The sequence below is a fragment of the Nansenia antarctica genome (assembly GCF_963989245.1).
Source record: "Nansenia antarctica genome assembly, chromosome: 6".
Taxonomy (NCBI): Eukaryota; Metazoa; Chordata; class Actinopteri; order Argentiniformes; family Microstomatidae; genus Nansenia; species Nansenia antarctica.
In genome coordinates, this window is record NC_137676.1 from 3,031,042 (window position 1) to 3,056,041 (window position 25,000).

The 25,000-nt window shown below is 42.5% G+C and overlaps 2 protein-coding genes across 2 annotated transcripts in view; both read right to left on the reverse strand.

Annotated features, from left to right (window-relative positions):
• Nucleotides 1-16,236, reverse strand: part of lin28b (lin-28 homolog B (C. elegans)) — a gene marked incomplete at both ends in the record, with an annotated part of 50,901 nt that extends 34,665 nt beyond the window's left edge. Inside the window, 3 exons of the mRNA XM_080533496.1 lie at nucleotides 9,325-9,447; nucleotides 9,544-9,623; nucleotides 16,215-16,236. Coding sequence (XP_080389622.1) covers nucleotides 9,325-9,447; nucleotides 9,544-9,623; nucleotides 16,215-16,236 — 225 coding nt within the window. The remainder of the gene's footprint in view (nucleotides 1-9,324; nucleotides 9,448-9,543; nucleotides 9,624-16,214) is intronic.
• A 6,299-nt stretch (nucleotides 16,237-22,535) lies between these two features.
• Nucleotides 22,536-25,000, reverse strand: part of prep (prolyl endopeptidase) — a 16,600-nt gene continuing 14,135 nt past the window's right edge. Inside the window, exon 15 of the mRNA XM_080533947.1 lies at nucleotides 22,536-24,102. Within this exon, the coding sequence (XP_080390073.1) occupies nucleotides 23,808-24,102 (295 nt within the window). The 3' untranslated portion in view covers nucleotides 22,536-23,807. The remainder of the gene's footprint in view (nucleotides 24,103-25,000) is intronic.

Genomic DNA, 25,000 nt, shown 5'->3' on the forward strand with positions numbered 1-25,000 from the left:
ATCGCCAGTCACAGCGATCGATACAGGAAGTGTAACGTTGAGGGGATGTGAAACCTGCTCCGGGGGTCTCCATGGCGACAGCCAGGCTGTGTGTGGTGTGTGTGTGTGTGTGGTGGTGGCTTATTATGGGATGGCTCCGAAACGGGAGAGGATCGGAGGAGCAGCATGATGGGAACTGTGTGTGTGTGTGGGGGGGGGGGGTTGTGTGTGTGTGTGTGTGTACACGTGTGTGAACGTGGGGGAAGAGTGGAGAGAGAGGAGGGAGAGAGAGAGGAGGGAGAGGAGGGAGAGAGAGAGAGAGGGAGTGAGAGAGGGAGAGAGAGAGGAGAGAGAGGAGAGAGGAGGTAGAGAGGAGGAGAGAGAGAGGAGGGGAGAGAGAGAGAGAGGAGGGGAGAGAGAGAGGGAGAGAGAGGAGGGAGAGAGAGAGGAGGGAGAGAGAGAGGAGGGAGAGAGAGAGGGAAGAGAGAGAGGAGAGGAGAGGGAGAGGAGGGAGAGAGAGAGAGGGGAGGGAGAGGAGGGAGAGAGAAGGCAGAGGGAGAGAGGAGAGAGAGTGAGAGGGGATGGCGAGGACCATGTGGTGGTGTGGTGCCATTAAGTAGCTTTTTACACACAGGAAATGCTAAGTGGACAAAGCTGGTCCGGATCGCCCCAGATGGACATGACCCAACAGGAAGCACGTAAAAACCAAAGAAGACGAGAAGAGAAAGCTAAAAAAAAAAAAAAAAATCACACACAAACCAGAAGCGAACCACCAACAAAGCCGTTGTTCCTGAACCCACCGCCCGGACACCCTAGCCCCTCTCCTCCGCACGCTTTCATTAGTGCTCCTGACCCCTGACCCCCCCCTCCGCCCAACCCCCCCATCAAACACTTGAGAGCATTCACATCCCCCCCCCCCCCCCCTCACCCCGTCCCCCCCACCCACCCCCTTAGCCCCCCAAATTAACAACATACAACTACAACGCACCACCCCCTGATTATGGTCAATATTTGATCTGGGGAGGCAAGAGAGAGAGAGAGAGGAGGAAGTACTAGATCACTCAGTTACATTTATCAGGATCAAGACGGAAATGAAGCTGGGTTGAGGTGGCTGAGGACAAGAAACACTCGGGGGTGGGGGGGGCAGAGAGAGAGAGAGAGAGAGGGGGGACGGGGGTGGGGGGGGCAGAGAGAGAGAGAGAGAGAGAGGGGGGTCGGGGGTGGGGGCAGAGAGGTTCGGTCAGGAGGGAGGTGAGCAGCTAGCGAACTGCACCGAACGCTGATTTTATTTCATGTATTTATTGGTTTATTTAAAAAGGGACAATGGACAGTCATTGACTCTCCCTGAATTAGCTGGGTAGCTAAATTACATCAGCAATTTATCCTTGTGATAAGGGTCATATACTGTAAGTCTACTAGTCCATATGTGTATATGTTTATAAAAGTACACAGTTACATGCTAACTCCCCCCTGTCTATATAGCCCCCTGTGAATAGGCCATATAGTGTATAGAAGTATAGACGTTTACATAATAGATACATTCTCAGATTCCTACCGATCACTTATCCCCCTATTTTTATTTATATCCCCCCCTATTTATGTCTATTTATGTCTCATTCTTGTTTTTTTTTATTATCTTAGGACTGTGTTTGTTTGTATGGTTTGCATTTAAATTTCATTGTACCTGGATGTACAGGTAAATCCACAGGGGAAATACGGCCTCAGATGTTATAATAAACAATTTAAAACAGAATCACAGGACATGGTAAAATCACATAAAACAGAACTACAGGAAATCAAAGCATCACAGAAAGTGATTAAGACAGGCTTCAGGGGTCAGACAGATTAGAATCTGCTCCTGGATTGACTTTTCTTGAAGGCTCGTTACAAGTCGGTTGACTTGGATTATGAAGTTAATCTTCTTTAAGAGATTCACGTAACAGACTTTGTTCAGTGTTGTTCAGTCACACGTGGGACCTGAGGGGAATTCGATGTTCGTGAAATAAAAATCTCAGCTTTCAATTAAAGGTGCACTTCGCAACATCGTATCGACCGTTCAAACACCCTTTTTTTTAAATATAATCTGACATAAATAGCTACACGCTCCTTTCTTAACATATCACAGCTCAAAAAACTGTTTCAGTATTCAATAATGTTGATGACACCGCTGTTTATGAACATTAAAGGTGGTCGTACCAAACTCATCGGTAAACAAGCACCTTTATAGCTTTGAACAACGCTCAAAAACTAGATGTCTTTTTTCCTTTGGTAGTACAGTACTGAAGTCAGTTATATAACTTACACCCAAGAGTCCATTTACTAAAGGCCACCATAAATGTCACCTTACTAAATTAAACCAAATTACAGCTACTTCTGAACATTACACTCTCCTACCACCTTCTTCCTCTCTAAACGCAATCACAGAAGCTGTAAATGTCCTCCATGTTTAATAAAGATGTAGATATCCTACATGTTTAATAAAGCTGTATATATCCTAAATGTTTCAGAAAGAGGAGAAAATAACTAGTTACCACTTCAGAGAGAGAGAGAGATGTCATTAGATAGTATATGACAACCTTCAGCAATATTCACACGACATTGCACCGTATCCAAATAACGATCTTCAATTTGAACACCATACCTTTTCAATCTTTCAGGAACACATAAAACTGTTCAGAAAGCCGTATACTACAATGTGTAATAATAATCTTTTATCCGAATCAATAGGAAACAATTTGAACATGTTTAATAAAGCTGTATATATCTACATGTTTAATAAAGCTGTATATATCTACATGTTTAATAAAGATTTAGATGTCCTCCATGTTTAATAAAGATGTATATCTACATGTTTAATAAAGCCATACATATCCTACATGTTTAATATTCATATGTAATTATCTCACGCCCTTCAGACATTTTTCACAATTTCTTTTCATTTCCACAGAAGAAAGGAAAATAGTCTGACTCATTTCCTCCAGATGGATTCAGATTAACATCCTAAGGATCGTGATAAATGCTTGATTTGGTTGTTGCATAATGTACACAAAGAGAAGGAAAAAAAACGGCTTCTCAAAACTGTGGTTCATCAGCAGTAAATGTCTTGTTAAATACATACTACCATCATAATCTTATAATGATGAATATGATCTTATGAATGAATGAATGGTCTTTATTGTCATTGCTATAGTACAGGTACCAAACAACGAAATTTGGGAGGGGGGGCTCCCCTGGTGCTAGGAAAGAGAAAAAAACCTAAAAAAACAACTATATGTACACTATCCACTATACTATACTGTACAGATAAAACACTGTGCTGTACTCTATGCTATGCTATACCTATTCTAGCTTCTTATGATGATAATAATAATAATAATAATAATAATAATAATATTCTTATGATGATAATATAATGTAGCTTTGAAAACAAGGGCCTTCGTTTAAAAAACAGATCTACTGGTTTTACTAACATAGGAAATGTTGTTTTTGTTGGTCTGATTTCTCCAGATAAAAATAAATAAATAACCAATGATGAAAGGCAAGAAAGAAAAGCAAGAAAAGAACTACGTTACCATTTCAGAGAGAGAGAGAGAGAGAGAGAGATGTCATTAGATATTATATGAAACAATCTTCAACAATATTCACACGACATTGCACTGTATCCAAATAACGATCTTCAATTTGAACACTGTACCTTTTCAATCTTTCAGGAACACATAAAACTGTTTCAGAAAGCCACATCCTACAGTACACTACAACGTGTAATAATAACTAATAATAACGACACCGTCTCACTGACCACACAGTTACAGTTGTGTTGTGTGTAGATCATGCTGTACATAACCCATCCCTGTGTATCATAGCCCACAGCCTGTATTTTTGTATACTTCACTATATACAACATATTTATCATATACTATGTATCATATGTATCATAGCCTGTACAATTGCACACTGTTGCACTTCTGGTTAGACGCACAATAATTTTGTTGCATTGTCTTGTACTATGTAATGACAATAAAGTGAATCTAATCTAATCTAATCTAATCTAATCTAATAAACTTGTATCCGAATCAAATAGGAAACAACCCAAAGATGTTAAACACCAACCCAGACCTCCAAACCTGCCTCTCCTGTTCTACAGCTTGTCCCTGTTTGTCATGTTAATAGCCTCATAACACTCATTTTTTAGCACCATTCAACTCTATCCACCTTCACAATTACCCAAATCACGTATCACCATATATGGGGTGACTCTGACAGGAAGTCACGTGTTCCTCCCACACACCCACACTTTCTTCTTCTTCTCCTTCTACTTCTTCTTCTGCCGTTTTTTGAAGTGTTGACGTAAAAGGGGGTGGGGTAGGCGTGGAGTGGAGGGGGGGGGGGAGGGGGGGGGGGGGGGTGTAGGGGGGTAGAGGGGGGGGGGCTGCAGGAGAGACAAAGCCTGATACTGGCTATCTGGAGGCAGGGAGGGGCGTGGCCTGCATGCCTAACGGTGACACGGACTAGAGGTTAATCTCACTAGGGGCCCCACTTTAACCTCGCTAGGCAAAAAACACACACACACGCATGCATACACACACACGCACACACACACACACACACACGCACACACACACACACACACACACACACACACACATACACACACACACATACACACGCACACAAGCCGAAAATGTCATACACACATACACACACACGCACACACACGCACACACGCATGCATACACACACATGCACAGACACACACGCACACACGCATGCATACACACACACACACGCACACAACCCCCGAAAATGTCATACTAAGACGCAACCAACTAGACATCAAGGAACCAGCAGCAGCAGCAACAACAAGTGAAGAAAAAATCACTAAACTCAATACAGAAGTTAAAACGCACACACACACACACACACACACACACACACACACACACACACACGAGCGGAGAGAGAGAGGGCTTCTGAGGGGGTAGCACCAGTGCTGCTGCTGCACACACACACACACACACACACACACACACGGTCGGTTCGACGTTATGACCTGATAACCACCAGAGGGAGAGAGCACCGACCCCCCCCTTCCCCTTTTTTCTGTCTTTAAAGAAATTCCTCTTTTTTTAAAAGAATGCCCGAGGAGGGAGCAACCCCCCACAATCCCCCAACCCCACACACACACACACTCTCACACACACACACACACTCTCTCACACACACACACACACACACACCAGGTAGGGGCCAAAGAAAAAAACTAAAAACAAGCCCTCCTCCACAAGGCTATGTGAGGTGAGAGACACACACACACACACACACACACACACACACACACACACACACACACACACACCACATCCATACAGACCCACGTTTTACCTCCAACACAGAAGAAGAAGAAGAAGAAGAAAGGTGAGAAAAGAAAGAAGAAGTCGTTCTAAATCACCTCCCTCCACGTTGGGGCGAGGTAAACAAACGGAACGTAAACATTGGCACAGTTTGGGCGAACACGACACCACTGGCGGGAGGCGCGGTCGTAAACACTCGGACCAGGTCCCGCAGAGGGACCGTGTCACGGTAGCACAGAAGTCTGTCAACCTCTCTCTCTCTCTGTCAACCTCTCTCTCTCTCTCTCTCTCTCTCTCTCTCTCTGTCAACCTCTCTCTCTCTCTCTCTCTCTGTCAATCTCTCTCTCTCTCTCAACCTCTCTCTGTCAACCTCTCTCTCTCCCTCTCTCTCTCCCTGTCTCTCTCCCTCCCTCTCTCTGACAGGAAGTGATCAGACAGGAACTCTATTGACACCACCCGGCCCCCCCAGGACTTCTCTCTGTAGTCGGGATGGGGACCCCCCCCCCCACCCACTGTCCTCATTACCTCTCTCTCTCTCATTCTTCTTTTCCTCTACCTCCCCCCCTCCCTCCTTCCTTCCTTCTTCCATGCCTCCCTCCTTCCTCTCTTCACTACTTCCCCCCCCCTATACCTCTCCTATTTTCTCTTCTTCCCAAACCCCTCTCTCTCTCTCCCACTCTCTATCCTTCTCCCTCGTTCATTTTCTTCCCAAACACCCCCCCCACACACCCACACACACACCACCCCCTCTTTCTGCATAACTCCTCCTTTCTCCCCCTCACTACCTCTCTTACTCCCTGTCCTCAGTCTCCCTCTGTCCTTCCCTCTCTCCGACCCTTCCTCTCCACCAACTCTACTTCCCCCCTTCTTCTTCTCTCTCTATTTTTTCCGATCCACTCTTGCCTTTCACTCTCTCCCCCTCTACCTCTGGTTCTCTCTCTCTCTCACTCTCACTCTCTCTCTCTCTCGCTTTCTCTCTCTTCTCTTCTCTCCCCTTCCCCCTCTCAGAAATTCCTTCCTGCATAGAAACCTATCACACTGTGTCACAAACCCATCGTACAATCTGGAAGTTGCACACTAATGCTCATTTTTTTCGTCTGTGGAGAAATGGGTCTTTTATCTGAGGTGAAAATATCTAAAATGGGGACAATCTTCACTAGCAGCATCTGTGGGCTTGGCCCCCTCTAACAGAAAAACATGTTTGTGAGAAGGGTGTGTGTCTAGAAACCTCTAAAGCAAAACACCCCCATATAACTGACCTCACGTCTGTTCTAAAACAAGCAAGTGTTGTTGAGTTTCTAATGAAACACGTTCCGTTAATTTTACAGGGTTAGTTCAATTGTTAAATTCCCTCTATTATACCGTATTCTTATTCAGGCCTGTATTAAATAAGATAGAGCGCACCACACCGCAAAGAGTTACAAACACTGCATCGAATCAAATTGGCATGTTGACTGCTATTTCCTGACGGCACGTTGACAGGATTACCATTTGAATAACAATGAGCGATTGTTATTACCACCTTCATTATGTTCATGATTGTCATTATTACAATGTCAATAACACGCACTGTCCGTCATAAAGCAGATCGTGGAAGTAAGACATTGCTACATAGAAAACTGCTCAGGAGTTTGGGGTCCAAACGACCCAGGCTGACAGTTTGTTTGTTCCAGTTCTGCAAAGCTGTGTGGAGTCCTTCCCAGACTCAGCCCTCTCTCTCTCTCTCTCTCACAGATTCGTACATTTGCTACGCAGACGTCTTTGGCAGGCAGGGTAATCAGAGGACTAGAGTATGTAGACAGACAGACAGACATCTGACACGTTCTCCAACCACTGCTGTTGTTTTTTAGAACTTCTATACTTCTATACTCTCTTTTCGATTCCCTCTCAACAAAAACTAGTACTGTATTCCCATAACCCTGTGGTGTGTACAGTGTTCTACCAGGCTTAATGCAATTTCATTATGTAAACGAACATTAGGTTTCGCATTAACATCATCAGCCCACACACAGACAGATAAAACATCCAAATACAGAAAAGGGAAACAGCAACAGAATATGTTTTTAAAAAGTTACAGGGATGATATGAAGAAATGGGGTATCATCGTGGCTTATTGTCAAAGGTTGCTGATCGAACAAGAAAGAATAAACATATCAGTATATATATAAATTAATCATTACGTTATCTGTATGCGTGGCTATAACTCTGTAACATTGTTGCTCATTTTGTTAACTTTCAACACTGGATAAAAGAGATCAAAACATTACACCCACGGCTTCATTTAAAGCATTTTAAAGTATTTTTTTAAGCACATATTGAGCTTTATTATGAATGAATTAATGATCTTTATTGTCATTGTGTGGGTAGGAAATTGAAATGCAAACCCTAGGTGCTAACAATCAAAACACCGTCCTAAGATAATAAAACACAGTCCTAAGATAATATAAAACAAGAATGAGACATAAATAGACATAAATAGGGGGATATACCTAAAAGTAATCGGTAGGAATCTGAGTATGCATTTATTATTACATTTACATTTTTGGCATTTAGCAGACGCCTTATTCCAAAGCGACTTACAATCAATACATTTGACTAAGCAAGTGAATCATCAATCCACCAGTCGTAAATTGAGTCCTAAATATCTGTAAACTTATATACTTATATACACTATATGGCCTATTCACAGGGGGCTATATAGACTGGGGGGTGTTAGCATGTAACTGTGTACTTTAATAAACACATAAACATATGAACTAGTAAACGCTTATAGGAGTTTTGGAGGAAGCAACTTAGCCTTCAGCGGAGTGCTTCAGGATCTGAACCATACCAGTCCTCTTAGTTTAAAACAACTTCCCGTGAGGCCAACGATATTAAAAAGCACTTCACCATACGGGGTGCGAGAAAACGAAACGGTTGGAAAATGACTCCTCATCCCCTCTCTCGTCCCTCCACCAGTCTTTAAAAGACACTTTATGGGACCGTAAAAGGGCGATTTAACGGCATAGAGAGAAGGGGTTCAAATAGGAAGGGAGAAACTGGACTTGTACAATGTATATAAAGTAAAGGCTTTGAAAGAAGTCAAACAATAACATAAAACAATAGCTGTCGTAGAACTATCATCGATCAGGCCCTGGATCTAAATAGATGCATACTTGGAGAAAAACACCACCAATCTTTCAACTTTCAAAGAAGCAACTAGTCTAGACAAAATGACAGCGTTTGGCACTTTACTGTCAACCAAAAACATCTTACTGTCAACCCGAAAACCATGTCAGATAAAACAAACATAGGGTGAGTTGGTCTGCTTTCATCAGCCTATGTGGCCTACGTGGATCTCTTTGACTACACAGTCTTCAAATAGTTTCTGACTAGTTAGACCATCAAGCGATGTTCTCCTCTCAATAGATAAACAGAAAAACTGAGTCATACGACTTTCTCCCCTCCACATTTCGAGGGGAAGTTGAGAGAGGGACCATGTCTCTTTAAGAAGGCAAACCCAGCATGTTTGTGTCCTGCCCTGTACATGCTATAGGACAGGGGAACGTCAAGGGGAACGTCCTGCCCTGTACATGCTATAGGACAGGGGAACGTCATGATGGAAAGTAACAGTGTGTTTGGGGAGGGGGGGGGGGGGGGGGGACTGGAGCAAGATAACACAACGATAGACCTCCTCCTACACATGTTGCAGATCAGAGAACACACATTGGGACATCGTTGCATTTGGAAGTCAGATAGGGAAATTATTGACAACACAATGACGGGTAGAAAAAAAAAGAAAAAAAAAAAAAAAAACGATTGTGTGTACTGTAGGCCTATAGAATCATCTCTCTTCTCGTCTGAGAAACACACTCTGTAAACAGGAAAGTCTAGTGGCCTTCAGATCAACAACCCAGCAGCAGTAGGGCTTATTATAGACGTATTCACCTCCACAAAAACATCATTGCAGATGTGTTTTTTCGTCGTTCGGGACAGACGGACGGGGGTAACTTACTTGGTGAACGAACACGTCCAGAGGCGGGTCCACGGGGGTCCCGTCTCTGCTGGTCATGGAGATAAATCCGAACCCCATCCGAACATTGAACCATTTGCAGTGGCCTGCCCCCCCGGACAGGACCTGGGGCCCCCCGGACAGGACCTGGTGGCCTCCTCCTCCTCCTCCACCCCCTGACAGGAGCTGGTGGTGGCCTGCCCCCCCCCCGGACAGAACAACCTGGGGCCGGACCCCCCGCTCTTCCTGCTCGATCGACTTGGCGGGGTGTTCGCCTCCTCCACCACCTTTACCCGCCCCTCCTAAAAAAAAAAAGGGAGTCAAATGAAAGAAGTAGTTAGTCAATAGGCTCCTAGTATTTATCAATAAGATAGATGGGTGTGTTGAATGTTGAATGTTGAATTGTTGAATGTTGAATGAAGTGTTCCCCTCCGGCCGTGGGCGCGCAGTTAGTAGGGGTACTACCCGAACTTTTTGTTTTATGGAGCATGCATGAAAGACCCTCCATAAGCAAAAGGGGGGAATCCCCTCTCTCCACTCCCCTGGCCCATACCATAACTGGCCCATACCATAACGTGACGTTCATTTCGTCGTTTAGAAAAATTGTCCTAGCCTACTACAAAATGATTTTTCCAAGATCCACTCAAGCGTTAAGTGGCGCATGGTAGAATAACCTCGAACATCTGCGCGAAACGTTATAAAGTTCCCCTCGCACGGCGCACGAGCGATAAAGCGGAACGATCGCTCGACTTGTGCCCCTTTTTTTTGCACACATGCATGCATGGTCCCTGCGTGTAACTTCTGGAATCTGGAGCATTTCTCTTTTTATTTTTTACATGCATCTTCTATTAGTTAACTTAGCGTTGTATTGAACTCTAAGGGCAGGTGTACACATGGTTCCCCTATTGGGCAGAAAACGCTCTTTATCATACAGACAAATAGCCTAAAACAATAGCCCCCAATACATCTTTTCACATCGCAATAATCGGAGGGCGGTAGGTTTCATAATATATAGGCTATACCCTATCGCAGCCCCCCCCCCCCTCCTCTTTCTATAAGTAAAACCCGAAAAAAAAATGAAATAATTGCAGAATAACCTTCGGCCATGTTTCCCCGCGGACCCTCTGCTCCAAAGTTGCGATAGAAAAGCTTCCTCTGCGAAAACGGGTTATGGTCGCCAACATTAATCCAACATCCTCAATTCCAGCGGTCACAAATGTAGCTCGCATGGTACAGCGTGCTTTCACTCTTTTGGATATTTTGTCATGTCTCTCTCTCTCCCTCAATCTCCCCCTTCCTCACTCACTCACTCCTCCACTTCTACCGTTCTCTCTCTCCCTCTCTCTCTCTCTCCCTCTCCCTCTCTCTCATTCGCTCTGCCTATGCGCCGTATGAACCACGTGACTTTGTCAATTACATGCTTTCTTGCCACTAATTTCACTACGAATCATCTAGGGTGGGGTGGGGGGAGAGGAGGGGTGGGGTGGGGTGGGGGGAAACGGACTCGGAACCGATTAGAAGGTCCCAGTGGTCAGTCTGTCTTCACAAAAACACACTTTGAGAATTAACCCCCCCTTTGCCCCCCCTATCTTGCGACACATTTTACAACTGTCCAAACGCCTTTAGAGATTGTATGGCAGAAGGCTGCCTCTGAAATGGTCAGCCATGCTTCTCTCTCTCCACTTCAATCCATGCCTGAATTATCATTTCACATCATCATCATCATCACGCCTTTGAATGACTAAATGTTTAAATGATGATGATATAATGATTATGAAAGCACTTTGAGTTGCAACGTTTGCAGGAAAAGTGCTATACAAATAAAGGTTATTATTATTAGTAGTAGTAGTAGTAGTATTAGTATTATTATTAGTATTATTATTATCATAATTCACTTGCCCTAACAGTCAGCAAGTCCAGTGACAACTTAACAATTCTAAAGAGGAAAAAACTGTAATAGTAATTGATATAGCAATACACATGTTTGTTTCCCTACCAATCTGCCTTTTATTCATAAATCTAATATGTTCTCCCTTTCTTTTGTACTTGTTTGATTATAGAGTTAGTCCACCGTTAGTGGATTTCACTGTTTCGTCTTGATTCTTAAAATGAATGTAGTAGTAGTAGTAGTAGTAGTAGTAGTAGTAGTAGTAGTAGTAGTAGTAGTAGTAGTAGTAGTAGTAGTAGTAGTAGTAGTAGTAGTAGTAGTAGTAGTAGTAGTATTAGTATTAGTATTATCATAATTCACTTGCCCTAACAGTCAGCAAGTCCAGTGACAACTTAACAATTCTAAAGAGGAAAAAACTGTGTGTAAAATAGTAATTGATATGTAATAGCAATACACATGTTTGTTTCTCTATCAATCTGCCTTTCTTTTTTACTTGTTTGATTATAGAGTTATCCACTTTAGTGGATTTCACTGTTTCATCTTGATTCTTAAAATGAATGCTGGCTCAATCAATTAATTATGTATAGGCCTGATTTGTTGATTTGATTTATTTGTTTGTTGATGTTGTTCATTGCTACATTTTCAAGGTAGGTCTACATTCATTCGTTAACATCTGGCCAAATATAAAAGATTCAATTAATCATGAATGCTAAAGTAGCTTTTGACTTTGACCCACAGAAGTTGTTTGTATAAAGCTGACATACATAACAGAAGGGCTTCCTTTGGAATGGGAGTGAAAATGGAAAATGGATGAAAAACTAACCAAAAATAGTCTAATTCCTTCACTGACTTCAACCAAAATCACAGCCTAAAACGACCAAGATATTGTAAATATATTATCAATTTGAGTAAATTGGCTCTGTAAATAACTGATAGGTAATGATGGCAAAGATGTGATACAATGAGGAGTGGATAAGCACATGGTCATCTCTCAACACTGGCGTTAAGGAAGCATTAACACTTTAATCAGCTCAATCCTTATGGATAAGACTAATATGCTAACATGTCTGTAAACATCTTGATCGAGTAGCATTCTACAAGTTCCTCTTATCTCAAATCACCAATATCCATTAACCAAACAGGTTACTTTAACCAAACAGGTTACTTTAACCAAAACAGGTTACTTTAACCAAAACAGGTTACTTTAACCAAACAGGTTACTTTCACCAAAACAGGTTACTTTAACCAAACAGGTTACTTTCACCAAAACAGGTTACTTTCACCAAAACAGGTTACTTTAACCAAACAGGTTACTTTAACCAAACAGGTTACTTTCACCAAAACAGGTTACTTTAACCAAACAGGTTACTTTCACCAAAACAGGTTACTTTAACCAAAACAGGTTACTTTAACCAAACAGGTTACTTTCACCAAACAGGTTATTTTCACCAAACAGGTTATTTTCACCAAAACAGTTACTTTAACCGATGGGAAAGGAGAAAGGAGAAAAACAAGTTGGAGAGAATGAATCAACAACAGCCCTCCAACCCTAAAGAGCCCACCCTCCGGAATTCATGAGCTTACCCCCCTACCCCCAACCCCCTACCCCCAGCCCAACCCCTGCTTACCCCTACCCCCAACCCCCCCAAACTCTGTTGTTGAAGATGCAGTGTGGAGGGTTAGGCCTCCTCTGTGGTTTGGGTCACAGGGCTGGGTTAGGGTTAGGACTGGGTTTGGGTTAGGGTTAGGGTTGGGGCTGGGTTAGGGCTGGGTTTGGGTTAGGGTTAGGGCTGGGTTTGGGTTAGGGTTAGGGCTGGGTTTGGGTTAGGGTTAGGGCTGGGTTAGGGTTAGGGCTGGGTTAGGGTAGAGGGCTGGGTTTGGGTTAGGGCTGGGTTAGGGCTGGGTTAGGGTAGAGGGCTGGGTTTGGGTAAGGGCTGGGTTAAGGTTAGGGCTGGGTTTGGGTTAGGGTTAGGGTTAGGGCTGGGTTAGGGCTGGGTTTGGGTTAGGGTTAGGGCTGGGTTTAGGTTAGGGTTAGGGTAGAGGGCTGGGTTAGGGTTAGGGCTGGGTTTGGGTTAGGGTTAGGGCTGGGTTTGGGTTAGGGTTAGGGCTGGTTTTGGGTTAGGGTTAGGTCTGGGTTTGGGTTAGGGCTGGGTTAGGGTTAGGGCTGGGATTAGGGTTAGGGCTGGGTTAGGGCTGGGTTTGGGTTAGGGCTGGGTTAGGGTTAGGGCTGGGTTTGGGTTAGGGCTGGGTTTGGGTTAGGGCTGGGATTGGGTTAGGGCTGGGTTTGGGTCACAGTGCTGGGTTTGGGCCACAGGGCTGGGTTTGGGTCACAGTGCTGGGTTTGGGTCACAGTGCTGGGTTTGGGCCACAGGGCTGGGTTTGGGCCACAGGGCTGGGTTTGGGCCACAGGGCTGGGTTTTGATACAGTGCTGGGTTTGGGTCACAGTGCTGGGTTAGGACCACAGGGCTTGGGCTGGGTTTGGGTCACAGTGCTGGGTTTGGGACACCGAGGTCAGATTTTATCGACTCAGTCATGTCCTGGGAGAACTTCTCTGACCGGGACACACAGCTATGGTACCAACCCAAACCCACAAGCATCTACCCCGCATGTAGCCGAACTAACCTCTCATTTGAGGGGTTAGGGTTAACATAGAATGACTCTGGTAAGTCTTGAAAGTTAACATCATTACATCATATCGCCTGGCCATAATAAAGGTCTATATATATAACAGGTTACGCGTATAATAATAATAATCGCTATCCTCCTCCTGCCAACCTGCAATTGCTCAATTCAGCTAAAGCTCTGGCTAATGACGAACATGACCAAAAGTGTTAATAAGATGAATAAGATTGCCACAATTAAGTCAATAAAGAGATAATAAAAGTCTCATAAAACGGTAAACATCAGATAAATCAAACCAAATCCACTTTGATCAAACGTTGTCAGACGACCACACAACTCACAAACTCCCACTGCCTCCAACAGCCACTTGTATTTTCAGTTGTAAAGATTCCTGAGGCAACATGTTAGAGATTGGACTTCCCTCACCCTAGCCAACCCCACCCAACCCCCACACAACCCCCACACATCCCCCACACACATCCCCCATAGGCTCCCAGAGGAAGTTTGCCTCTACCCTTGCACTGCTGTCATTGGAGTTCAAAGGGTTCATTCAGTTCGTCTCTCTTCTTTTCTTCCTGCTCTTAGTTTTTGGGGGTTCATTTTAGTCGTTTAGTGCATGCATTCCAGCTACCAATCCCCTCACTATTTTAAAATATTCTCTGCTAAGGAAGTGTAAACATTGTTGACATAGCCACAGGTCAGCCCATGTCAGGGCTGTTTGGATGATATGAGTCTGTGGATTCCTCAGCTTTTTACAAGGAAAAAGGTAAATTTATTTTGTTTTTCATTTTAGTTATCGAACTTTTTCACGACATATCAGTGTGATCCGTCGTCACAAACCTGTATAGACGGTTACAAGACGTTTGAAACGTAGACATCAGGTCGTGTGAGGGAATCTTAGCTGGTTTTAAGGTTTGAAAGTGACTTTGTTCTCTTTTCACATGGCAACATTCGTTCAAAGAGCATTTTGAATGAACGAAAATTGTAGTAGAAAGCTTGTAAAAAGCCCACACACTGGGATGTTGGTGGCTTTGTCTGAGCAAACCAACAAGGTAAACATGGTCCTCTATATAAAAGAGAAAGGCTTTTTCGTTTTTATTATGTTTTTATTATTTTTATTTTAACCTTTACAAAATACGACTATTTCCTGCAAAGAAAATATTTTGTCTGAAGACAAATCATTTTGGATAGGCTAAATGTTTAATTGACAATATCCTAGCCTAAAAAAAAAAAGCTAATCAAATGTAAGTAAGAATCAAATTGAGATTATCTAGGCTCAGTACAGATTCAAACCGTTAATTCCATACACTTTAAAATACTTCCAAAGCATTTTCAAGAGATAACTTATAATAATAATCTATTCACTTTGCAAAAATAATCACTATAAAGTGACTAAAACACACGTATTATATGGTCTCAACATCCGTTTAACTTCGACGGGTAGGCTATAGAATTCTTGGTTTATTTGATTACAATTCAACGGCATATTTCAAAGTTGTATTATTTAATTCATACAAACAAACCCTTAAATGAGGGGACATGGGAGGCTGGTAGCCTGTATCTCAATGGGAGGCCAGTGACGTCAGAGGCTCGAGGAGCGCCTGAGCCCGGAAAGGCGCAAGTTCTGCTTAATGCGCCAAAACCTTAATGCGCCAAAACCCGCATGGGAAAAAACAAAGCCGCCACAGAGACACACGTCCGTATATTTCTCCACTGATTCACGACATTTTTTACAAGACTATTAAAGTCTGTTCCGTAGAATCATTTTTTATATTTTTTTATATGGTCACATCTCAACACAATATAGGACTTAACCCGCCCCTATCTCATTATTCTGTTATTTAATTATTGAAAACCGTCGCAAATGGGTTCAAAAGCGTGTTCCATTTCCAATAAGGCATAAAGCCTTGAGTAGCCTCGAAACTTTGTGTGATCATCACACTTTGTGTTGAGACTATAGGTATCTACATCTGCGTTAAGGCTATTTGACATGGAGGCTATACGCATACTCTCCAATCAATTAAATTAAAAGGGTCAAATGTATATAGGCTATATTTTACTTAAATATATTATATTAAGCGTCTTTGGGTGTCTACAAAAGCGCTATATAAGTCTAATGTATTATAATCATCATCATAATCATAATAATCATCATATATAATGGGGACAATGGAATGTAAAAAAGTGGTGACAATAAATTGCTGCTTTGTAGCCTATATTCGACTGCCGCGCTTTTATATCCTACAGGTGTTATCACCAGCATATACCAGGATACCAACTGGTCTTTATGCTGAGAGAAATATATATATAAATATATAAATATATCCCCCCCCCCCCCTCCCAAATGTAGATAGTAGCTAGTCAGAATGATCATTCACTAACCTGTGAGCGAAGGCACAGCCATTGTCACTCTTGTGTCTCACTCCCCTCTCAGACCTGTGAAGGAGATAGTATTACCATAAACCCGTCTATCCTTTCGTCCGCTTGGCTGTTAACTACTATTGGCTGAGAAACCTGTCAAATCAAATCCAGACGCGCATATGCAGCCGAGAAAAGAAAGAAAGAAAGAAAGTGAGTGACTTCAAGCAAGTCACATTAACCGGCAGCACACTGCATTTTCCAGATAGATTTTCTCACCGGTTCGGATTCAAGGAGATTTTCCACCGATGAATATTTAATAGCAACACTGTAACTTAAGCCCGGTGGATTTGTTTTGAATGTGTTCCAGTGGAGAGACGGATTGCTGAGTGAGTGACTGAGTGGCAGACAGTGATCTATTAGGATCTAGTGATCTAGACTAGTATTATCTTTCAGTATATAGCCTATAATAAACATGTCATATTCTTACATAGTCTACGCTTTAACGAATCTCGTCAATTGAAATTTCTCGGGATAATTTCAGTTATTATGGCTGTAAATTTGATTTGTTTGATGTTGAACTCTTTTGTGATGAAAGAATGATGAAGGAACTTCATCTTCGAGTTTACTATCAAACTCATGCAGAATTACATTCACATCCAGCAGTTGTTTGTTTCTCTCCATCAATTGGTTTCAGGGTTTGGTGCATATATATATATATATATATATATATATATATATATATATATATATATATATATATATATATATAAAGAATACACTTAACTCTATAAATAATACACAAGGTAGACGGCAATAGACGAGTCATTTATGACGTTTTTGTTCATGTTGGATTGAAACACTTAAGGACAAATGAGACGTCCATTTTCACAAATCCCACCCAAACTTATATGGCAAAACTTGTAACATACATGTATATCATGTACATCATTATGCTAAGCTAAGCTAAGATATAAAGAATCATATTCTCTGCTATATGCCTAATGGATGCTGCTAAAACAGGTACCATCTTTTCTACCATGTATCCCTAAATAACAACAACAACAACAACAACAACAACAACAACATGCACACACAAACACACACACACACGCACACGCGCACACGCACACACACACACACACACACACACACACACACACACACACACACACACACACACACACACACACACACACACACACACACACACAGTTCTTGAGGCATCAATTGAGAGCAGTTTTGACCACATGTCCTCCTCCCTGTTCTAGGCCGAAGGATCACTTAACAGTTGATGTGAAACAAGTGTCACTAGTCGCGTCTCAAATCGCTTCTCACCGCCGCAAGCTCTGCATTACGCCTGAGACCTGGTGACATGCGCAGCGCCATGGTCCTGTGGACCAGCTGGTCTTGGGAATAATAATAATAATAATTATTATTATTATTACTTTTATTTGTATAGCACTTTTCGTGCAAACGTTGCAGCTCATGCATGCAATGAATGCAAGAAATGCACGAATGCATGCCATGAATTCACGAACTGCATGCCATGAATGCATGCAAGTTTGTTATCCAGGCCTATTATTGGAGTGAAAGCTGCCATGTGATTAATGCATGTGTTCATCGATTCAATAACCATGTAATGACTATGGACACAGACATGTGGGTTGGAGGAGTGTGAATGCATGGCGCGAGACTCAGAGGCGTCATCTCGTGGTCGCGCGGCGGCTGGTAACACCGTCAGCCATTTCACACAGGAAATCTGAAAAATTAAAAATGTATTTAAGACCTAACATCTTTTCTTCATTATGGAACTCGCAATTCAAATCGGCTGGTCGTTATTGTAAATTCAACGATGAAAAAGTTCCAGTTTGATTGTCTGCACTGAAATGTCACAACAATAGCCCTCGTTTTTTTACAATGTTTTTGTCTTTAAATGTGTCCGAAGCCTTTCATTAAACTGACCGCTTTCGTTACTTTATCTATTGTAAAATCAAGATGTGTCAACTCAATATCAATGTGTTACGGTTATGTTATTGTATTTCGTTTAATATAGGCAACGATCAATTAAATCATAGAACATATTCTGACATGGATCCGATTGTCTCTTTTCTTTATGTTGATGTTTGTTTGTATTAAATTCCGTTTACATAAACTGTCTTGATTTATCTAACAATCTTTTTTTATTGACTTTATGACATAAAGGCCTGCCATTAACTTAATTGTACACCATTAACTTAAATGTCACTTGGTGTGGCATTCAGTGGGTTTAAAACGCAAGGTGTCAATGTGTGGAATAGGTTTGATCATTTAGAGACATGATTTATTAGGCCTATATAAGACATCCCTGCCTAACCCTAACCCCATACTTCAACTCAGACACAAACACGTTAAACTGTCATTAATGTGTTGAGTTCATATGTTACTCAAAATAATTGATTCAGGCACTAACATTTTTTTAACGCTTTAATTCGTGTTATTATTATTTTTATTTTTTTTATTTTTTTTACCATATCGAAATAGCACTATTTAACATTTTATTTTTTCAAGTAGCTTCTTTTTTTGCATCTGGTTTGTATAAATCAACTAACATTCATAGAGGTATATGTCAGAGGGTTGGATTGGACAAAGTGTCGAGTTACTGATAAACATAAAAAAAAACATAAAATGTCTACGTGTTTGTTGTGGTTGTTTGTCTTAAGGTACCAAACAGCGACTGTTAGGCCTAGGGTATTTATCAAGGCTGGGGATTGCCCACACACACTCAACAGTAACGATGCATGCCTAATTGTCTCTACTCGTCATGTCTTCCTCTAAACGTTGCAGACAGAGTGGCTCGTCACACAGCTACATAAGTAGTACATAAGTACATAAGTAGTCTGCTGCACAAGTATTACAGCCCCACTCCATCATTTCCGCATAGAAAGTGACTGAAATGAACACAATGGAGCTGAAACGTAGACAAAACAATTGGTTTGTAAAATAAATATGCTCACAGAGTTTTATAGATGAAAACATTTTCATCATAGATTTGGTTTTAGGTCATTAAGTCGATATTAGAATAGAATAATCATAGCAATACATTATGTTAACTTTCCAATGTAATTTAAACAACATAATATATTTCTGGCATATAAAACAGTATTTTGGTAATTATATTCAACATATCTGCTGCTGTTTAATTATTCTTATATATTTCTATGATGTTTCTACTCTACAACATATTCAACATGTCTACATTGAACAGTGAAGTATTTCAGTTGCACAGAAGTCCATCTGTGATTCTTACTTGCCTTACCTACTAATAATAATGTTATTGATTATGCAAATAGGATCTAATGGAATAATGGAAGTATGTGGATACATCTTTGAGTAGATAGAAACATATCAGGAACACATTAAATGCCTGCAGGCAGTTAATGTCAATAGTTATCTTCATCTAATGAAATAACATCTGATTCAAATGCAGTTGATTCAAATCTGATTCAAATGCAGCATCATGCACAGCTGTTTCAATAAAAGTATCACAGACAGGGATATTGTATCTACACAGACAGGGATATTGAGGATGAGGTGAAGGCAAACCCATCACATTTAGGGAGATTCATCACTTCATAACAATTCAGTCGCCTATGGGAGCATGTTTAATAGAGTGGTTTTGAGCCAAATGGGGGGAAAAAAAGAGAACGTTAAGTGGCACTTAAGTATTACTACATCAAAATAATTGATTACAAAAAAAAAAGTATTACTACATCTCGGAGGGGCCGGTTTCACAGACAAGGCTTAAGCCTAATCCTAGACTAAAAAACATCTTCAATGGAGATTTTACATTGAAAGTGTGATTTAGTCCAGGACTAGGCTTAAGCCTTGTCTGTGAAACCGGCCCATGTCTGGTAAGAACTGACTTTCAGTTCCAAGAGCATAGAGTGTAGGAGGGGTGCTCACACTTTTTAGGCTTGTGAGCTACTTTTCAAATTACCAGCTCAACAAGATCTACCAACCAAATAAAACATATTGCCATTGCTGCGAACACAAAAATGTACTGTAATAATAACAAATTAAGGCCACGCTACACTGTTTCAAAATCAAAGAAGAGATTTATTAAACTATATAACAAATATTCACACTGGTAGTCCATTAACATTAACATTAACTCAGGAGCTCTGAGTGGTTTACACCAGACTGGCCAGTGCCAAGCCAGGTGCCATCGACGTCTCCGGGCGGCGGAGTGTGTGTGTGTGTGTCTGTCTGTCTGTCTGTCTGTGTGTGTCTGTCTGTCTGTCTGTCTGTCTGTCTGTCTGTCTGTCTGTCTGTGTGTGTGTGTGTGTGTGTGTGTGTGTGTGTCTGTCTGTCTGTGTGTGCATGTGTGTGTGCTTGTGTCTGTCTGTCTGTCTGTGTGTGTGTGTGTGTGTGTGTGTGTGTGTGTGTGTGTGTGTGCTTGTCTGTGTGTGTGTGTGTGTGTGTGTGTGTGTGTGTGTTGTGAGGCGGCGCGGGGCTGAGTGATGCCCTCTCCTGTGTGGTCCAGACGGGAGGCGTCCCCGGCTACTTTTCAAAAAAAAATATTTAAATGTTTTTTTTTTAAACTTTTTTTTTTTTTTTTTCAATGCCGTGTGATCTACCCACACTACCTTCGCGATCGACCGGTCGCGATCGACGTAATGAGCACCCTGTAGGTGGAGGTGATATTCTAATCTGTCATATGTCAGGTGAAAGCTCCCCAAGTTCACTCACTAATATTCTGTTTTGTTTTGTTTTACTTCATATCAGGGATGCAAACTGGTGATGCCTTTTTGGCCATTTTGCCATACATTTATGAAAATTGTTGACCTATTTTGAGGTAAAAACGGCTAAAATGGCTAAGAGTTGACAAGTTTGCACTATATAAAAAAGAAAAAAAATACTTTGGTCATAGGAACTGTGTTGATTATGATATGTTGACTGTAATGGCGATTGTTGAAACCAATGATGACCAATGATAATAAAAATAATTTTAAAAAAAGAAAAAAAGAATGTTGTTGGAGTTGAAGGAGCTTTACGAGGTGGCAGAAACAGGTCTACCTAACGTCTCCAGCACTCCAGTTGAGAGGGGATGGCACCCCCCCTGAAATAAAAACAGTCAAAATCATCCCCCTTCTAAAACTGCCATCCCCCCTTTCCATCCCTTATGTCATTTTATCAATGAACGTGGAATTACTGCTATTTCAACATTTAGTTTTGCGCATATTGACTAAAATACTGTGGGCGAGGGAGGGGGCACGCACACATGCAATGACATTTTTACCACCAAGTCACTGACACTGAAGTCACTGATGCTGTGGGGATGCTAACATTGTCCCCATATGATCAAATCCACCATCCCCCCTGACTTTCTTTTACAACTTGAGCACTGAGCGTCTCCCTCAAGTCACATGAGACATGTTTGGATAACAGAAGACTTTGTATAGGACAGGTAACAGATATTTGAAATGTCCTTCGGTAAAACAGCATCCTCTAAGGCCACAGTCTCACCACATCCCACACCTTCTGTCACTTGTGCTTCTTTCCCCAACAGACGCTGCCCCCCTGTGGTTGACCTGCAGCACAACACCCTTCTATATCTGATACTAACCCCGCCACCTCTTAACACTAGAACAGCCATGGGTGGGGTCATTTGACCCCTGTGAGTAAAAAAAAAAGTTATATCTTTGCACTCTCATATTTCAGGACCTTCCTTTCATGACTTTTCCTAGATATGTGCGTTCTACAACCCAGTATCCTTACATTTTCAAAATCACACGAGGATAAGCTAGTATGAAGCTATTTTGCTAGTTTTTCTGTGTAGGAGGCAGGCTAATTTACAAGGCGGCCAACTAGTGGTCGTTGTGTGTAAATAGCAGCTCCCCATTGTAAAGACTATAGTCATTTGACCCCCGAGGCGGCTCTTATAGTAGGTGAAAAAAGGCACGGCTGTTCTAGTGTTAACTACTCACCTGGAACAAATCCCCAGAGTGATTGCAGAAACAATAAAAATCTCATCAGAAATACATGGTAGACTATGACCGGATATAATCCATACTGACAGGCCCTCAAAACCCACCTCTTAAAGCTCGCCTTCACCAGTTAACCCTCTCCCCCTCCCCTTCCCATGTGTCCCCAGTACTACCTTAATTAGGCCCCTGTACTTTCTTTTATTTCTTTTTTGTTTCTTTTTATTATTACTACTCGATCTTTTCAGTTTGTAAAGCGTCTTTAAGTGTCTAGAAAAGCGATATAAGTCTAATGTGTTATTATTATTATTATTATTATTATTATTATTATATACAATACAAAGTAAATAAAAATGACATTAATGACAGACAAAGTAGCCCCTGTTTCCAAAAAAAATGTTTATTGAAGTTGTGGCATTATAGTCATCGTTGGTTATTTTCCCTTTGAAGGTAAACAATCAGCACATGTCAAGAGGTAGAAATTAACATCAGTTCGAGAGGTTATGTTGACACTTGCATTCACACATATATTCACGCACGCACGCACGCACGCACGCACGCACGCACACACACACACACACACACACACACGCTCGGCAACAAAACTACCCCTCAGCGAATAGTCGTCCTCAATAACAAAACACAAACCCTACAGTTATCACTCCCACTCCGCTACTGTGTATAGTTAAAATCCTACATGCTGAAATCCTTTTTCCACAATGCTCTTCCAAACCAGCCTTTTTTTACAATGCTCTCCAACCATAAATAAATAGTCTTGTGTGTGTGTGGGGGGGGTGGGGGGTGGGGGCGCCCCCACGTTGGAGGAAACCGTTCTGTCGATCCTTGAAGCGTCGTGGCTGATAACCTTCCGTATAGGGGAAGCCCTCGCTGTAAAAAAACGTAACTGCATGTAGCATATTCGAAGAGTCCAGATGCATTATGGGGGGGGGGGGCAGAACGTACACACGTAGGGTGTGATACAGAGGATGACACACGAGCAGGGGTATAAGTGCTGGGCGTTGGCCTGGGGCGACAGGAGTGAGTCATATGGGGGGGGGGGGGAGACACAGGGGTGTGGGTGGGCCCCGGTTATCCAGGAGCCCGTGCCCAAACAAGCCTGCACATATAGGGGAGGGTAAGGGGGAGGGAGGGGGGTGAGAGAACAGCACATATGAAACCAGGGAGGTGTGGTTAATTAGTGTGTGTGAGAGAGAGAGAGAGAGAGAGAGAGAGGGAGGGAGGGATGGGAGGGAGAGAGAGAGAGAGAGAGAGAAAGAGAGAGGGTAGATGAGTGACAGGGGAGGCGAAAGACAAGGAAAAGCAGGTCCAAATGAAAATAAAATAAAACCGATTCTGTAACAGAGAGAGACTGCGAAGAGAAGGAAGGAGTGGAGGTGTTGTAAACGACAAAGGATTAAGGGATGGGGGGATGAGGAGAAGGAAGAGGAAAGGGGGGGGGGGGTACGCTTACGATAAGCTGAGTGAACAAAAGAGAAGAGACACACCCAAGGAAAGAAAGGGGGCCTGGGGGGGTAGAAGTAGAAAACAAAACAAAAGAAACCCTAGGGTGGGTAAGGTTTGGTTGGGTTGAGTTGGTTAAGGGGGTCTCCCTGGTTGGTTTACGGGGGTCTCTCCCCCTGGCCCCCAGGGTCTATTTGACCCAGGAGATGTTGAGGCAGCGTGCGATGAAGGCGTAGGTGTCCGCCACCTCCTGGATCACCTTGCTGGTGGGCTTCCCGGCGCCGTGGCCCGACTTGGTGTCCACGTGGATGAACAGGGGGTTGCTCTGGCCCGCCCAGCGGCCCACCACGTGCTGCAGCGTGGCCACGTACTTCAGGGAGTGGAGGGGCACCACGCGGTCGTCATGGTCCCCCGTCAGGAGGAGGACCGAGGGGTACTGGACCCCCTCGCCCTCGGGGATGCGGATGTTGTGCAGGGGGGAGTACCTGGGTTGGATGGAGGGGGGAGGGGGGAGGAGGGAGCGGGGGTATATGGGTGAGGCGTTACACACACACACATCTCCTGGTGGCGTGATCACACACACACACACACGTTATTATCTTTTTTACTTTTATCTTTACTTTGCTGCATTAAAAAAATGCTGGTCGAGAGAGGACGCTGGCGTTGCTTGTTCACCGCTTCTCCGCCCAAAATCTAGGTGTAATTGCAGTATACAGAGTAGATTGTCCTACAAAGACACTTAGATTTAGTAATCAAAAAATGAATTAGACCCCTATACTTTCTTTTATTTATTTTTTGTTTCTTTTTATGATACTACTCAATCTTTTCAGTTTTTAAAGCGTCTTTGAGTGTCTAGAAAAGCACTATATAAGTCTAATGTATTATTATTATTATCATCATCTTGTTACTTCTTATACCAGCAGCAGTTATGAGTTTTATGATCCATAATACCGAGCGCTGCTATACATTTGCTGCAAATCGAGGCTAAATGCGTTTGCAAACGTTTCATTTTACGCTGTCTGATAAAACCATGAGCGATGCCGCATATAGATTTTATACATTTGACAGACGCTTTGTTCCGAAGCCACTTACAATTATAGATTACAGGGACAGTCTCCCTGGAGTAATTAGGGCTGAGTGCCTTACTCAAGGACCACACTAGTGGTGGTGTTCCCAGGTGGGGTTTGAACACATGCCTCCACTACCCCACCACCCATACAATTAGCTATTTTTAAAATGTACTTGGACCCAGAGCTGAGGGAACACGGTATGATGCAACTCCATATGACACATTCTCAAAGACAGAGACCAGGCTGTCTCCTTCCATTTGGCAAAAGAAATGTGTCCAATCGTTTTTTTGTTGTTGTTGCAATATTTCTTGGA